The 16726-nt window shown below is 39.8% G+C and overlaps 3 protein-coding genes across 3 annotated transcripts; all 3 read right to left on the bottom strand.

Annotated features, from left to right (window-relative positions):
• Window positions 1–3208: 3208 nt before the first annotated feature.
• hoxd9a (homeobox D9a) lies at window positions 3209–4537 on the bottom strand. Its single transcript, XM_031858622.1, has 2 exons — window positions 3964–4537; window positions 3209–3453 (listed from the first exon to the last, which is right to left on the bottom strand). Exons 1-2 carry the CDS (start codon window positions 4535–4537, stop codon window positions 3209–3211), a joined length of 819 nt encoding a protein of 272 aa, XP_031714482.1.
• Window positions 4538–6611: 2074 nt separating this feature from the next.
• hoxd10a (homeobox D10a) lies at window positions 6612–8365 on the bottom strand. The gene is made up of 2 exons (XM_031858652.1): window positions 7618–8365; window positions 6612–6880 (listed from the first exon to the last, which is right to left on the bottom strand). Exons 1-2 carry the CDS (start codon window positions 8363–8365, stop codon window positions 6612–6614), a joined length of 1017 nt encoding a protein of 338 aa, XP_031714512.1.
• Window positions 8366–12306: 3941 nt separating this feature from the next.
• On the bottom strand, window positions 12307–13926 carry hoxd11a (homeobox D11a). Its single transcript, XM_031858634.1, has 2 exons — window positions 13119–13926; window positions 12307–12542 (listed from the first exon to the last, which is right to left on the bottom strand). Exons 1-2 carry the CDS (start codon window positions 13924–13926, stop codon window positions 12307–12309), a joined length of 1044 nt encoding a protein of 347 aa, XP_031714494.1.
• Window positions 13927–16726: the final 2800 nt, after the last annotated feature.

The following is a 16726-nucleotide window of genomic DNA, read 5'->3' as shown; positions in this document are numbered from 1 at the left end:
TCAGAGGGAAATATTTGACTTTGTACTCCACTGCCTTTACCTGATAGCTTTGGTTATTTTGCAGCATAAGATTTTACGTCATGCATGTCATGTTTTAATAGTTAAATCATGTGTTTTGGAGCCTATATCTGAAATTAAAAAAAACTGCCCAGAATATAAAATACTTCAAATCAGCTCCACCTCGGGCAACTGCAAAGTAAAGTGCTAATTACACAGATGCCTCAGTTTTAATTAATGAAAATAATGCAAATCCCTGGATCACATGGATCATTTTTCAACATTATGAGTATTTTCACTTTTGATGCATTTCGCTGATAACACGTACTCGTTGCCTGCTTATATTTTCAATGCAGGACTTTTACTTATAATGGAGAATCCTAAAAGTCACTTAAAGATATACAGGATCTGTCTATAGGTTTGACAAGAGATATATGAAGGTGAAACAGCCTCACTTCCTTATTCTCTCTCTCTCTCTCTCTCTCTCTCTCTCTCTCTCTCTCTCTCACACACACATTACCCTCAAACTTGTTTACTTTCACATGTGTTCCCTATCGGTCAGAAACAGCTAATTTCCACAGCTCTTAATTTCATACAGCCTCCACACTCCATACGACTGCACATTTAATGTGTGACTCCGAAGCAACACGGCCTCTGCTATAACATGACTGTAGCTAATGACAAGAGTGAAGTTGAGTGTATAGCTGACACTCACTCATGACCTATATGGAGAGAAACATATAACGGTAAATGAAATTGCTTGAGGCCTGCGTGTGAACAGCGTGTAATCACATATATATTTTTTAAATAAAGAAGCTGAACATCGTCATTCTGGGGTCAGGTTATCAGCCGTGACAGTCGTCAGTACTGGATTCATCATGTAGCACAATGCACAAAGACGCAAACAATCAATTCAACATTTCCTCGAACTGCTTCAATGTTTTCTGTCTTGTTTCTCTCTGAGCGCTGCAGATACACAAAATAGCAAATAGCAAATGCCTCAGCACTGACGCTTGATGCAGTTGGTTTATATAAATATATATATATATATATATATAATGCTATTTTCCTCCACAGGCCCAATACGAACCATGATTGCATTTTGTGACTATTTCCCAAAAGGTCATCACTATTTCAGTGATTTAACAAAAAAAAACATGGAAGTTCAATTTGAGCATTGTTCGGGGTAAAATCACAGGGCACAGTGTCGCTGTTATAGCTCCAGAGTCACTATTGAGTTTCAATAAAATATTTGTTTATCATCAATATTTTCACCAGCTCACTACAAGGACAACAAAAGACTAATCGCTGCTATATGACATGTAACATGCTAAAGAGGAATATGGCCTTTGAATGGAAAATGTAGAGGAACACATTTCCTAAAGTTGTCTGCAATACTTCCTGTTGTTTTTATCTGTAAATTATGATCACCCAAGGCTGCTCCTATTTGCTCTATAGATTAAAACTGGCTGCTCTTTTATGCAAATGTCTACGTGTTGCTGAGATGTTGGGTGTTTCAATTATGCAACTGTTGAAAGAAACGTGCTATTTTCGTTGTTTTAAAAAAAGAAACAGCTCTTAATTAAGGACAGAAAGTATTTTTTAAAAACCGACCCCTGGACTTTTAGATGACATGTGTTGTCTTGCCAACTTGCTCTAGCTGTGAATGAATTGCTGTAACTGAGACTAAAAGACCAATATCGCCCTCTAGCGCTCTCATTACTTTTACAATGAAGCATACTGCTCCAGCAGATTGTGTTTAGCTCTGCATACTTCAGGGATTTTCCATTTGATTTTAAATAGTGCAGTTACAAAACTGTTATTTATTAATTTGCTCAAATTTAAGAACAATTTAAAATTACCAAGACGTATTTTGTTTCATGTAGTGCAGCCTGTATTAGGTCAAATTAGGACACATTGGTTTTACATTTCAATATAAAATAAATAAGAAATTACAACTGCACCGGACACTACTGAAAGTTAAGTTTTTTTTTTCTCACCAGTGGGAAGTGCAGTATAGGAATAAACGTGACCATTAAGGTGGGGGTGATTTCCTCTAAAACAATTCATCGGCCAGACACCCTGTGGAAAAGTGTCTACATTCTGTTGGTCAGCAACAGACACAAACGCCCCAGAAAAAGGGGGTTTCAAAGGAGAGCGTAATTACTGGCCAGGGCCATAAACTCATTTAGGCCAGACGTCTAGCCATTTCTATGGCTTTATTGGACCGCGTCTCTTCCTGCTTTAAAGTAATTATTCGTACAAGTTGGACAATAAATTGGAAATCCACCGCAACATCTCTCGCAATCGTAAATACTTTATGACTTGTTCTTCTATTCAAATCCACCGTTTTAAAAAAAAGTGAAATTCAACACGCAGAATGTAACCTGTTAGAATTATAGAGCGATTTGAATCAATTAAATCCCTCTCAATCAATTTGTTGGCTGCAAAAAGAGAAAATTGTAAATACAGTGGCACACTGACTATGGGTTAAATTGTGTAGGCTACATGTTCAAATTGTGCGGCTAAAATAAATTGAGATTCAGTAGCAGCCGTACTAAAAACTAAGGTTGAGGGTTTTTTTTTTATTTTGTATTAATAAAACGAATTACGTAAAGGAAATAAACAAACAGTATGCAACGTACAGAGTCACGTGTTAAATGCATTAAAGGAAAATGCTGATCAACACATTTGTGTTTGGTTTTCGAGAAAGCAAAATGCACGCCTGTTTTTCCTTCACACTTATTAGGGCGACAATTTCAAGGTAAAAGTATTTGCGAAGAATTGGGTCAATGCAGGATTTAGTGATGCAGTATCTCCATGTGTGTGTACCGACAATAGACAGCAGTCGTGCAGCTGTGAAAATGTTTTATATACAACTCCAAATTCTTAACAACTATAAGCGTTACACATAGACACGTTTCCTACTGACAAGGGAGGCTCAACAAATCTGACAAACTTGCTTTTGCGGTTGAGTGAAATGCAAAACAGGGGAAAATATCAGATGAATCTGTATTTTGACGGATCCAGTCTGAATGTCACAAAGACAAACTCCTGCATATGCGATTTCGAGGCAAACACTGTATGACACAGACACGCAATATTACTCTAGAGGTTCTAAAAAAATAAAATGGCTACCGATGCTCCTACCAAAATGAATTTAATTGTTCAGATGGCTTCCTTGGTGCAAATGTGTCAAAGGACAGTGATTTCATAGCAGCTCTCTGCCGCTCCTCTCTCTGTTCATCTTCTTCATTTTCATCCTCCTGTTCTGGAACCAGATCTTCACTTGTCTCTCGGTTAAACTGAGTATGCGGGCCACTTCATAGCGTCGGTCTCTTGTCAAATACATGTTGAAGAGGAACTCCTTCTCCAGCTCTAAAGTCTGATATTTCGTGTACGGGCATCGCTTCTTTCTCGTGGAGCGTGCGTGAATCCAGTTCGCTGCAGGGTTGTCTGAAAAAACAGAAACAAGTAAAACACACGTGATGAGGATGTTTATCGTTTTAAACTTCATTAGTTGTTATCAAATTGGGGTTCGGGAAGCTGTGAGGACACATGCTGTCTAGGAAATGAAAAGCAATATCAGAAATTGTTTAACAACGTGATGGGGGACACGGTGTTGTTCAGACAATGCGCAAAGATTGATATATATGGCCTACATGTTTTCCTGTTATTACAAGGTAGAATAAGGAAGAAAATAACACCCAGACATATCTGTAAAGTCCATCTCGGGTAAAAATCTCATCAAAAAGGAGCAACGTGTTTCTATTTTGGGTCCTGTGACATGAAAAACTTTAGGATCCGCTGTAATAACCCGAGCAGGGCGGGTTTTCCCCCTTCCCGAGCCGAGCTATAGCAGCCATACGAGACACTTTTATAGGTTAGTAAAACCTCCGGTTTTACACACCCAGCTCGTACAGTTCTTACGGTTGTAAATCAGGAGTAGCTATTTCGTTTACTTACTTGGGTCAAGTTGTTGTTTCTCCTCTTTGGGCTCGCTGTGGATCGAAAGTTCACTTCCACTGTGCTCTTTGGTCGCTTTTTCCTGACACTCCGATACTCCGCATGCGAATTCACCGGCGAGCGGCCGAGCCTCTGCCTCCAACGCGTCGCACTCTGTAGCTTTCGGTGGCAAGACCTCGGGCTTTGTTCCGTACGAGCGACTGCTGGAGTGAAATCCGGCGAACGAAACGTGGTTGGAGATGGGGTCCATCCAGGAGCGGACGCCCACATATCTGCCGTCCGAGGCGGGGAGATGAGACTGGTGGTGGTGGTGGTGGTGGTGCATGTACGGATGATAAATTCCCTGCGGGTGAACCGCGGACCACGACGACGAGAAAACGCCGGACTTTGGTGCAAAATGGCAAGAGGCGAAGTCTGCGTTGTCCCCGGCACCTGACGGCCTCGGGGTCACCGTGTGCGGAGCCTGAATAAAGCGAGCACCGTACGCATCCTCCGGCTCCTGCCCCATTATAGCGTCCACATAGCAGTTACTGAGAGTGCCACTGGAAGACATTTTTGATCTCTTCCTACTCATATAATAAGGGTTGAACTGTTACGGGAAGCGTCCCTCTATGAACAATCATAGTATTTTTGCTGGCCTGCATCTACAGGGATTGGTTACATGGATCACGTGGTCATATTTACCAATACAGCGAGTAAATCAATCCTGCCCTTGCTCTCTTTTTCCCCCGTCAGGTTTAATTTAGCTTTTCATTTCACATATAATAAAAAAATAACCATCAGATGTGACTGGGGGAGAAAAAAGTCGCTCAAATGATCAAATGAATGCAAATGTCTATGTGTTTTTTTTTTTTTTGTTCCTCCTCATGTGCGGTGGCTGCAGGACGCTGCAACAATACAAGCAGCTTAAAAAAAAGGATTAAGACACATTCATCTCACAGTCCACCAACACCCTGCATCTTAATGTTGGAGAAAACTCTCCTAATATCATCCTGATACCCCCAATGCTTGTAAAATGCTTTATAGACTTACGGAGTCCTCGTAAAATAGATGTAATAACATGTTGTAAAATAACAGAAGCCATTTCCGTTCACAATGCGGTGTATCCTTTGTTATTATTCGGCGACCAAACATTTTTCTGGGTTGGCTTGAATTTTAAATGCTAAACCGGAAACGGCAGTTGTGAAATTATGGAATTCATTCAAAGGAGGGCAATAATGTCTTTATGCATCAATAAATGTTTTATGAGGTGCGTGTGATTATACATGCCGTCAATAAAAGAAAAAGAAAAACATAGGCTTGGAGAAGTCCGTCTGTGTGTTGCTGTCTGAAAGGTGTAAGCTCATTTTAAATAGAGGCTACATCTCGCCTATTTTAAAGTCGAAATTAACGTTTGAGCTGCTTATAAAAAAGAGTTTGTTGACCTTCAAATATGTTCAAAATCTAGGTCAGATCTGCAGACTGGATCAGACTGACAGTGACGTATCATTTCATCACCGATAATCATAAAATAGGAAGTTAATCTGTACAATGAAAAGTTATTCTGTACAATGAAAATAACTCCAGGCTGCTGAGGCCTGTGTGGCACAGACGGAAGAAAGAGCCGAGTCTTGTTTGTGAAACTGTGCTTGAACATAACAATCCCGTCTGATGGTCCTTATAGGCTGTTAGTTTAGTCACAAACAGAACTAAGAATCAAAGCACCATGTTTATTTCATTACACGACCCCCGCCGCTTTGCGTCGCTCTGCTGCACTGGTTGTACACAGAAAGGGACATTTTGTGTTGTCTTGTGTTGATTTTTTTTGTTCTTAAGTTCACAATTAGTCTAGTTTTCAGTTTGCCTTCGGGGAGCTGGAATGTCTTTGAAAGCATGAGATAATAGGCAAACTATTGTATCACAACAACTAAAAACCGCATGCGTTAAAACTGCTGGTAGCCCACAAACTAAATATTTGAAGTGAAGCTTGTAAGTTCATCGTCAGCTGCAGTGAAACTATTATTCTCGAGTTTAGTAAAACTACAAACGCATTAGGGGTATTTTTGGAACACAATTTCTTTTTTTTTTTTGCAGTAAAGTGCAATAGGCTCGTTTATTTTTTTTTCTTCCTCTTCAAAGCACTTTAAAGCAAACTAATGCCTCCGTCACTGCAGATAATACCGAATTTCTACAGTGAAATAGCAATGTACCTGAAGTAATTAAAGACAACAGACTTTGACAGCATAAACAAACAAAACAAGATTATTTTACAATTTATTGCAATATACATGCACAAACATGCAATGAATTCACAGATTAACATTGTTTTCCGCCATAGAAACATTTCACTGGCAAATGGCTTGCACTTATACTGTAAAACAAATGTTGCACGACAACGACAATAAATGTGCTTTCATGACTGAAAATAAGAACTCTTTTCCAAACGCAACACAACAGAACATCCACGTCTACTGGCTAAAGGGAAGACATGCTTCTCCAATAATTTAAGACCCAAAAGTGTTACCCTGTGATGAAATAAAACAAATACACGACAAATTGGCTTATGCAGTCACAGTTTCGTTGAAATTGAAGATAAACGTCTGATGCGGAAGCATCAAACTGAATGTGAGAAACAATAAAAAGGCAGCTAACCACGGATACATGCAAGCTCACGAAAAGGTGAGATTTGAGGTCAGTTCACGGATGCGGTTTTCTCTGTTCATTTTCTTCAGTTTCATCCTGCGGTTCTGAAACCAGATCTTGACCTGCCTGTCGGTCAGGTTGACGCCCCTGCTGATCTCTAGGCGGCGCTCTCGGGTCAGATACATATTGAAGAGAAACTCCTTCTCCAACTCCAAGGTCTGGTTCTTTGTGTAGGGACATCTTTTCTTTCTCCCACTTTTTGCAGTTAACCAGTTGCTCGTCGGGGTGTCGCAGACTGCAAAGAGATTAAAATCATTGACAGCTTTCAGTATTTCAGAGATTCAGCTTGGACTAACTCACCTGCTGCTTTGGATTTTACCTCTGGGAAATAACACATATGAATATTTTCCCAGAATAAATACCATGTAGGGGATGTTATTAGTCACGTAGACAAGACACCACTAATGAAATAGAAATATAATTAAACAACCCCCAACTGATCAAACCGCGCACCGGAAACACATCTTTACACAGCTTGACATATGATCAAAAACTACTATTTTTTCAAAGCTTCAAATGTATTTACATGTTTGATTACATTCTTACAATTATCAACCTGAAATAAAATATCAAACTAATTGTGTCATGTTCTAAAGACAGAGGCTCAACTATCCTGAATGCTGCAAATGCACCAATTTTAGAAGCTCCTGCAATGATTCAATTTTGCATTTATGCAACAAGTATATGGCAATGATTTCAGGCTCTGAAAACCGTGCAACATGCCCAAATATAAGACAACAAAGTGAAATGTTTTTTTTTAATGCACATTATTTAAATATCTAAAGAAAGAGGAACACAGACATGCTGCATGGTAAAACCATTCTCTGTTGCCCATTACTGCAACCTGAGAAAGACTGTCATTAAACATTACGACTTTAGGGTTGTTTGTGTTTTATACTTGGTTTTATGATGCTGGAGCCTTCTCAGCACTGCAGCGACACAAGATAAAAGCTTTCATTATAGCCAACCCACCTTTTCCTTCCTTCTGTTGCAGCTTCGGACTGGACACAGAGGCTTCCATGTTGCACTTTTTGTCCCCGGAGCTGGACTGGGGATCCGGACTTTCTACGGGGACCGGTGTCCTTGAGGTCTCGTGGTTTTGCGGGACGTCCTCGCTTTTCTTTTCCACTTCTGCACAATTTGAAGGCGCCGATGACGGCTGCGGTTTCGGGGTGACCCGGCTGAGCTGCGTCAGTGTTTGGTTTGGACTCGGCGGCTCGTGGCAGTAGTTTTCCTGATGTTTCCCATTCGCATAAGTTTGACTCAGTCTGAAATAGCCCGGAACCGGGATCTCGGGACCATCGACAGGACAAGATTCGGAAATAACGTTAGAATATGAGGGGAGCTCTGTCGAGCTGACTTTTTGTACTCTCTTATCGGAGTACATGCAGCAATTACTCTCTTCCTTTATGCTCTGTGAAAATGTACAGTTTGACATCTGGTTGGAAGGCTGTATTCTGCAGGGTCTATTCGGATCAGTCCAGTTATCTATTTGAGGTATGTACGAGTGGACATTCATGCCCATATTTTGGTGGTTGACCTCCCCTCTTTTGCCGAAAGACGGCAGGAGTCCACAGGTTTGCATTCCGTAAGTTCCCATTTCTGAGGCAGACGGCATATACATGTTGCTGCTGGAGTAAAAGCTGTCCGACCTGCAAGCACCAATTAAAGAGTCCACTAAAAATGTATTTGCCGCAGGAGAGCTACTGGGAAAGGACATTTTGGGGGGTTAAGTTCTTTAGAGGAGAGAGATGTCCTTTGTAAGATGACATATCTAGGAAAAACAATCTCCGCGTAAGTCAGGATGCCTCCCGACCACATGACAAGCCCACCAATGAGATTTGAAAATGGCCTTGAGACGCAGCCTCCTCTCTCTGCACACACACACACACACACACACACACACACACGCACACACACACACACACGCACACTCGAACTGCGGATGCAGACGTGGTCAACAGCGACACCTACAACACGGACTTGAAATTGGTTTACAGGCTTAACATGAGGCTGTTCAAGCAAACTGAGAAACAATCGCATTTAAACAAAAAAAAAAGACTATTTGAGTTACATCCGGATGTAGTTCACCTTCGTGTGGATCTCACGTATGTAACACGTAAAACATATGTATGTGAAACTCAATGAAATGTTATCAATGAGTTAAACGCTTCAAAGGATACGCATGTCTTTGTGTAAGAGACATGAGTGTGTGTGTGTGTGTGTGTGTGTGTGTGTGTGTGTGTGCGTGTGTGTGTAAAATGCTGCTTAGCGCGTATAGGGGACAACTGCAGACCATCCAAAAGAATGTAACCATCTCTATTGAATGTATTTTTTTAATCAACCATTCATATCAACAGAGTCCACATATTTGCATATATTTACTGTCTTGAATATCGTTGAATTAAAATAAGAAATAACAGTATAATAAATACACATTGTTAACATACTATCTGCTCTGTCAAGCTCTCATTATTTCAGGGTTTAAGGGGTTTGTTTTATTTCTTGCATTGTTTTTTTCCCTGTTGATATTTTTCAATATAACAGCACCAAACTATTCAATGTAAAGACAACGGCCACTTAGATTTCCTGCTACATGGCAGCATCAAAATAAATAATCTAGAAGGTAAAATGTGTTCCCCATCCACACATTTAAATTGATAAACTTGTATAAGCTCTGTGTGCATGAAGGTCAACTTCATAACCTTGCAAGGATTTACCTTTCAAATAAATTCCACTTATAACGGATAGAAAACTGGTCCTTTATTATTTGCACGGATTATTAAGCACAATATATTTCATTTTTTTCACAGGTATTTCCGATGTTCAAAATAAAACCCTGGTGGTGTACAGCCTGGGGATTATTCAACTCGGGGCTCCATTGTTTTAGTCTGCAAGGAAGTCAAATGCAAATGTTTGCAACAGTGTGCCTGTTAAACTCAGGGGGAAAAACAAAACAATTACATGAAAATATCCACCAGCCACAAATATCAACGACCCACAGGTCTTTTGCAAATTAAAAAACCGCAGTAACTGCAGCTTTAAATAATGATATCTTTGGTATTTATGTGAAAAGCTTTAAATAATCCTACACATTTTCGAGAGGCTGTGTAGTTCTGTCTGCAAGGCTCTTATATATTTACATTTGGTGGTAAATTTAATCACATAGTATGCAAATCATCTCGACATCACAGACAAAATAACGGCTCATTAACCCAAATTTAATCACTGAGTAAGTGTTCAGTTATTTAAAAAAAAGTAGCCTAACAGACACCTCTAAACACTGGCACCATTTTTGTTTTAATAACCATGTTTCAAATAATGCAATTTTTAAAGGGTAATGTTGGTCTGGTTTGCGTCTCATGTGACGCACTGGGCTGAAAGAAAAACTTTACTCAAATATGGAGTATATTCTTTAAGTACAATCAACAATTCATATAACAGAAAAATGTAGGCTACACAAGAACCGTCAAAGTGGAAAACAAATAGGACCTCGGGTTATGTAGTAATAATAATAATAACAATATTAATAATAGAAGCAATAATAATCTAAGGCAAATACTGATCCACTTATATTTCAAACATAACGGTACAGCACATTAAACTAAAAAGTATAGCCTGAGGGTATAGTTAAAAATGACACTGATATGGTTATTATCATTATCATCATTATCATTATTATAGATTCAGGCGAAAACGTTGTAGTTTTTTGCAGCAAGACTTATATTTTTAAAAGCAAATAGCCAGACGATAAACAATAATATAATAACAGTTATACAGCTGTAACAGGAAATATGAAGCACATCAATAATCCCCCACAATGCCAGAATATCTGGAGTAGAGACAGATTTCAATGGCCTATAAGGTTGTGCTGCCTTAAATCTGTATTTAAAAGGTTCAGGTGACAAAGACACGGAGTTGAAGTATTTTTATTTAGTTTGTCCTTTCAAAACACTTGAACATGACTCTTAAATGTACTTGCCGTCTGGGAGACAAGAGTCACATCAGATAAACTGGGCAACGATTGAAATAAATAATGTCTCAGATTAACTGGGTTTATTTTCTTAAGTAATCTGTAGCCTGCACTGTTGAATGGTTTGATACACTAAAATAAGCGATTTTTGGACGTTAAAAAACAAATCAACAAATGCAGGCCTTGAATCGGTTAAAAACACTAAACAATTCGGGCCACTGGATGCAGTTGGAATTGAAACTAAAATGTAAACAAAACCTGTGTTTAACGGATTATTCCTCCACCGAATGATTTGCATGCAGGTTAGATGATGAATTTGGCTGAATTCTGCGTCTCCACTTGCAGCCAAAGCTGCAAGTCTGCCCTCATGTGGATACACCGAGACTATCTACACAGTAGGTAGGGTAATTTCACTATAGGACATGACAACCCAATTAAACGCTTAATGAAACCCCAGTTTTCTATAGCCTTTTTGGGAAATAACCGTTGATGTGATGAACCGCAAATGAAATAAACATTAATCTCCGACTATTTTTGTTTTTCACAGAGGACGCTGGAAACAAGAGTTGCGATTGTTTCTGCACAAGTGAAAATAATCACATGAATGATCCACAAAGTGACTGTTTGTGTGGAATGAATACGTTTATTTACTCCGTTCTTTTGATTACAAAAATAACAGATATACAATACGCTGCTATGGTAAAGCAGCCTGGGATCAAGTGGAACTGCACAAAGATGGACACGTTTCACCTGCATTAAGTCGGCATGGAAACGCGCTTTTTTCGACAACAATTATAAATCTTTCTTTCCCCTTTGCAGCAATTTTAGAGGCGTCAAAGCCACATTTCGCCTATATGAGAATCCTAGAAAAGCAGATAAATTTAAACATTACTTATCCTGTCATATAGCGGTCCTTCTTAGAATATCCTCCATTTTATCCCAGCCAGCAACTTACAAGTGCCCAGAGATGCCAAAAGGAGCTAAATATGGACGGGAAGAAATCTCTTAAATTCTCTAAACGTGTAGCTTTGAGACAGGAAAGAGCATCAGAGCTCTTGTGGTCTGGGGGTTGGGACACCAAAGTCCAATAGCCCCCTATTTAGACATTTACAGCTACGTTTATTATTCTGTCTAGACGGTTCAATGTTTAGTAAACAACCCAGTGTTTGAAAGCAGAGGAAATAACGGGACATACAGGCCTGGAAGCGCTACATTTCTCCATTGATGAATATCGAGAAAAGTCGCCCTTTGCTCGTGTTATGTTTGTGGACTTGGTTAAGTTCATGTGACAAGTTTCGTGACTATGATACAACATTTGTCGTGTCTACTTTATTTCACACCACAACGTGCATTACATGCGTCTTATAAATGGACATTACACAAGGAAGAAGCCTACATACATTTGATATAAATAATATGTAAAGCACATATTGCTCTTTGCTGGGATATTTGCTGCCAATAACACGAAAGTATATGAACACAAATAAATAAATGCAGAAATTAAGAAAATATGACATATTGTTTTTTTTCCAAATGCTAGATTTATGTTAAAAAAACTGTTTGAACAAGATGATGAATGTTCAAATATGGCGAAGGGACCAGTCTTTAAAACATGTGTATATAGCTCCTATTGTACTCGTGTGTGTGTATGTGTGTGTGTGTGTGTGTGTGTACATCAACGACAGGTATCAGAATAAAGGATTCCCAGTGAAATACTGTAGACGGTCGCGGTTGAGCTTTTTCTCTTTCATCCTCCTGTTCTGAAACCATATCTTCACCTGCCGATCGGACAGGTTTAACATCCTGGACAGCTGAAGCCGCTTCTCTTTGTTAATGTACACGTTGAAGAAAAACTCTCGTTCAAGTTCTCGGATCTGGTATTTGGTGTAAGGACACCTCTTCTTCCTGGATTTGGTTGATGAAGCTGCACAACAACAACAAGAAAACGGAAAAAATATATAAGATGAAGTTCTAAAATGTTGACTATAATGCAGTTAACAGGTTGAAGGTTGCATTTATTTATGTAATTGATTATTTCTACACAAAGGCTCCTCGCTGACGCACATACACATACAAACACACAATGAGATTAACAAAAACAGCTGATTTTCCATTAAAATTAACTGAACTAATTTGTATAGGACAGTATATGCATGGTACACTATTGCATAATTGTAATACCTGCATAACATTACCTATAAACCAATATAATAAACTTTAACAAAACGATTTTCTTGAACGTATCCATACAAATCACTTCCAGCCACACTGTCTAGTTATCAGACACAAGGCAACCTTTAAAGTATGGTTTACATAACGGTTTCCCATTGTAAATACCTTTACAACCGTAAACTAAATCTTATTGGGATATAAAAGCGTTTGCATGCATATAAAGAGCCACATAACCCTGGACGGTCTCGGTGGTTGAAACACAGCATTTCAGACAGCCTATTGTTTAACTTGCACATCTTATATCCGAGACAAAGAGGCAAATACTCACTCTGTTGGTTCTTGTCGCCGCAGTTGGAGGATGAGTCCTCGTCGACGCTCCCGCTCGGGTCAGCTTTGTCCTGCTCTAGTTTGGTTAAAGCCTGATTGTTATTCACAGCATCTGTGGGAGCAGCAGAGTCTGTCTTTTGTTTGGGGAGCTCCGCGTTGGGCTTGTCCGAGTTTTGACTGTCCAAAAATTGGTCGAAGACCTGGGGAAGAACCCCATTTCGGCCGACACCGTTGAAGAAATTGCACGGCGAGCTCGTACCACCGTGGTGACCGTACAAAGACTCGTTTTTGAATATCACATCCGCCCTGCTGCTGGAGGACTGGATCAAGTCCCGGTGCATTATCTCGTCCGTTGAGTAGTAAGACGCGTAATTGCCCCTGTAGTGCCATTTGCTGGGATGGTCCAGTCCATAATCCCTGAACGCGACTTCTCGGACAGGTTGGACTTGGGCAATGTTGGGCGAATAGGGGAAATTAATCTGACACGAAGTAGTCTGCGGTAAAAAGGAGGAGACTGATGTAAAATCTGGCGTCGAAACGTAATAAGTACAGCTCGGTAAATACATATTTGACGCACAGCTGCGATCATCGTATTCCGTCATATCTCTTCTTCCCCGTTTCCTCTTTGCAACAGAGGAGAGGAATTGGCAGCTTGGCTGTGTTAAACTTTGTCCATCTGTAGCACCACAGGCGCGTGGAAAGACCCCGCCAGGGAGAAAAAATCGGAAACGTAGGCAGACCTGCAATACATCTTGATCGATTCTTGAGGTAATTGTGTCATGTGATCCAGCTAAAGAATTACCATACATCAATATCAGTCATTAAAAACTGTCCGGAGAAACTCATGTGAGCGCATACCAGGGACTCCATTGGCTCCCTGGCTGCAGAGGAAACTCCTCTCCAGCCTTCTTGCCCTATAGCTCTAGGAAAAATTAATTTGTGAACCACCGCTGGAATATTTAATTGAAAGCTTTACAGCTCCATCGTCATTGTATAATGACATGTACTAACATTCACACGCGCTCAAATATGCGCACTTTGGAGTAGGTAACGTGCTTTTATAATAGTTAGGTTGGAAACGTAGCAGTTCAGCTCCTCATGTATTAAAGTAGAGCTTGAGGAAAATGGCACCAAGGCCACCGTGCATGCACTTTCGCTGCACGATTCACAAGCGACTCATTAAGTCACTTTTTTATGCAAATACATTTGAAGGTTCATTAATCACTGTGCACCACGATGGTCGGAAGAGATTTAAATACACGACAGGGAAATATTTGAAGTCATCGTCGGATACAATTGTATTGGCCTGCAGCATGCAAGCAGGCACAGGTACCACAGAAGAAATAACGAGACCACAAATTGACTGCTTTTACACATTATTGTATAAATTCCACGGCGAAGCATGGATACAAGCCCATGTGGGACTCAACTTTGAACTCTGTGTTAGAATGGTGAAACCTTATATATCCTGTTTGCTTTTTCATTTGTTACAGCTAAATAAAAACTGCGGATGAACGAGGGCGAAACCAGTTTAAACGTTCCACAGTATGCTACTGCAAAATGCAGGAACGCTGATTCTGGATGCCACAAAAACATAAGCTAAATCAATCGCGAGCATTAATCACTGAGCACATTCAGCATGGCCAAGTCCAAAACAACTGGATTTGACCGTCTGCAGTCTAGGTGATGCCCAGCAAGCATTCAGCAACAAGCCTCTGTTACCAAGTCATTTTATTGCACGAAGGCAGCCATGCCTGCAGAGTTTAGGCCCCTCTTCTCGGTGGAGATCAACGGAGTTAAAACACTGGTAAACGGATACACGTCGGCAAGCCTCCGTCAATATTTTCGGTTTGCCTTTGTGAGTATGATTTGCATTTTCACACTATATTCTATTACTCGTAAGAAAATAGAAAGGGGAAGAAAAATAGTTAAAGACAATCTAGTAGTTCATAGTTTTTGCAGGCCCAATGCTGGACCTAGAACACCGAACTATCATGCAAATTGTGCAGATCCAGTAGAAACGCAGCTATTTGAAGGCCAGTATTGTAGTCAGAGGACAATTAGATTGTTCAGTACTTTAGGTCTGAAGGTCACGCACAATGTGGAAATACCTCAAAGGCGACTGGGTTTATTGTTATTGGGGGTAAAATCAGCTCTGTGGTCCGGTGCTCTTGTTTTCAACCTTTACCACACTTCACGTTGAAACCACTCAGGCAGTTAACGCCATGCAAGCCAAACCAAGTCTGTATTTATTTAGAAAAAAAACAAAAAACTGAGCATTTCTTCAACTAATTTATCCTGCGGTTGAAGTTTGAAGATTGCAAAGATACATCTTTAGACATCACCGACAATCAACAGTGTCATTTTAAATAATAAGACTAAATTGCTTCGTTTTCAAACAAAGTAAAGGCGACCTGTTGCTTCTGACTTGGGACACTGTTTCGTTTAGATTGTGGCTGCTATTGTCTCCAATTACCAGTTTGCTGTGAAGCATTTTCAAATGTTGATATAACTATGAGTATTATCATTATTAGTTCTCGATCCGTTTTGCACTTTTGGATTAAAATATGTGATTTTCTGTGACTGAGACGAAAAAAATATTATGTTCACTTGAACATTTCACATTTCCATCTTAAAAGTTACAATTAAAGGTTTTCAGGGACCAAACTTGAATTCAACTAAAATTGTCCACTACTGGAATTTCACCAAATATAAATGGGAAGCTACTTTAAAATGTCCATATTTAGTTTAACTAATTTCTACATGTTGATAATTAGCTTGGTGCTAATATTGTGGCATATAGCAATGCACAGCCTAACTAACTAACTAACTTGACCTTAACTTTGTTTGGGCGCCCCCACTATCTGAAGTTGCAATATGACGCTGTGTGGCTGCATTTGGCAGTAAAGCAATAAAGCAACCAATGCTGAAGGAAAACGTTGCGTATCGAACGCATAAACACTCAGTGGAGCCGTTCAGAATAGTCTGAGCAATAAAAACTAATAGTAGGTGAAACATGTGTCGGAACGATTTTAAGGTGAGAAAAAAAGGCAAACCTCCAGTTGGGACAACAGGCCAGCAGCCTCTGAGTTTGTTAATGTCGATTGTGTGCAAAATAATATTGAAAATATAGCAAGATTGCACCAATGACACAATAGCCAGAACAGATCTACAAAAGAAAAGACCAAAATAAAAAAAACTGGCATCTGTGGCAGTCACTGATGGAAGAACCCTCTCTTCGCTTTTCATTACAAATGACTGGGTTTGAAATTTGACTCCTACTTAGCCTTTGATATGACTGAAGTGGTGAATTCTTGTTGCAGCGATGCGGCGATGATGACGTGATAATGATGCAATGGGAGGGTCCATAATTAGATTCACTCTCATGTAATGTTGCACGTACATTACTGGCTATGTTGGTGGTTGGCATAACTTTTTGATCGTTGGCTTTAAACTCAGTCTGACCACCTGTAATCTGTAGGTCTCAACGTTGTCATAATGTGAAAACTACAGTGAAGTAGGTAAATATAAACAATGACACAGCGAGATATGCACATACACTCACACACACACACACACACACACACACACACACACACACACACACAC

This window comes from Anarrhichthys ocellatus, unplaced genomic scaffold, assembly GCF_004355925.1.
Source record: "Anarrhichthys ocellatus isolate YVR2014 unplaced genomic scaffold, GSC_Weel_1.0 scaffold20, whole genome shotgun sequence".
NCBI lineage: Eukaryota > Metazoa > Chordata > Actinopteri > Perciformes > Anarhichadidae > Anarrhichthys > Anarrhichthys ocellatus.
The sequence above is the reverse complement of the archived record's forward strand: the minus strand, read 5'-3'. Positions and strand labels throughout refer to the sequence as shown.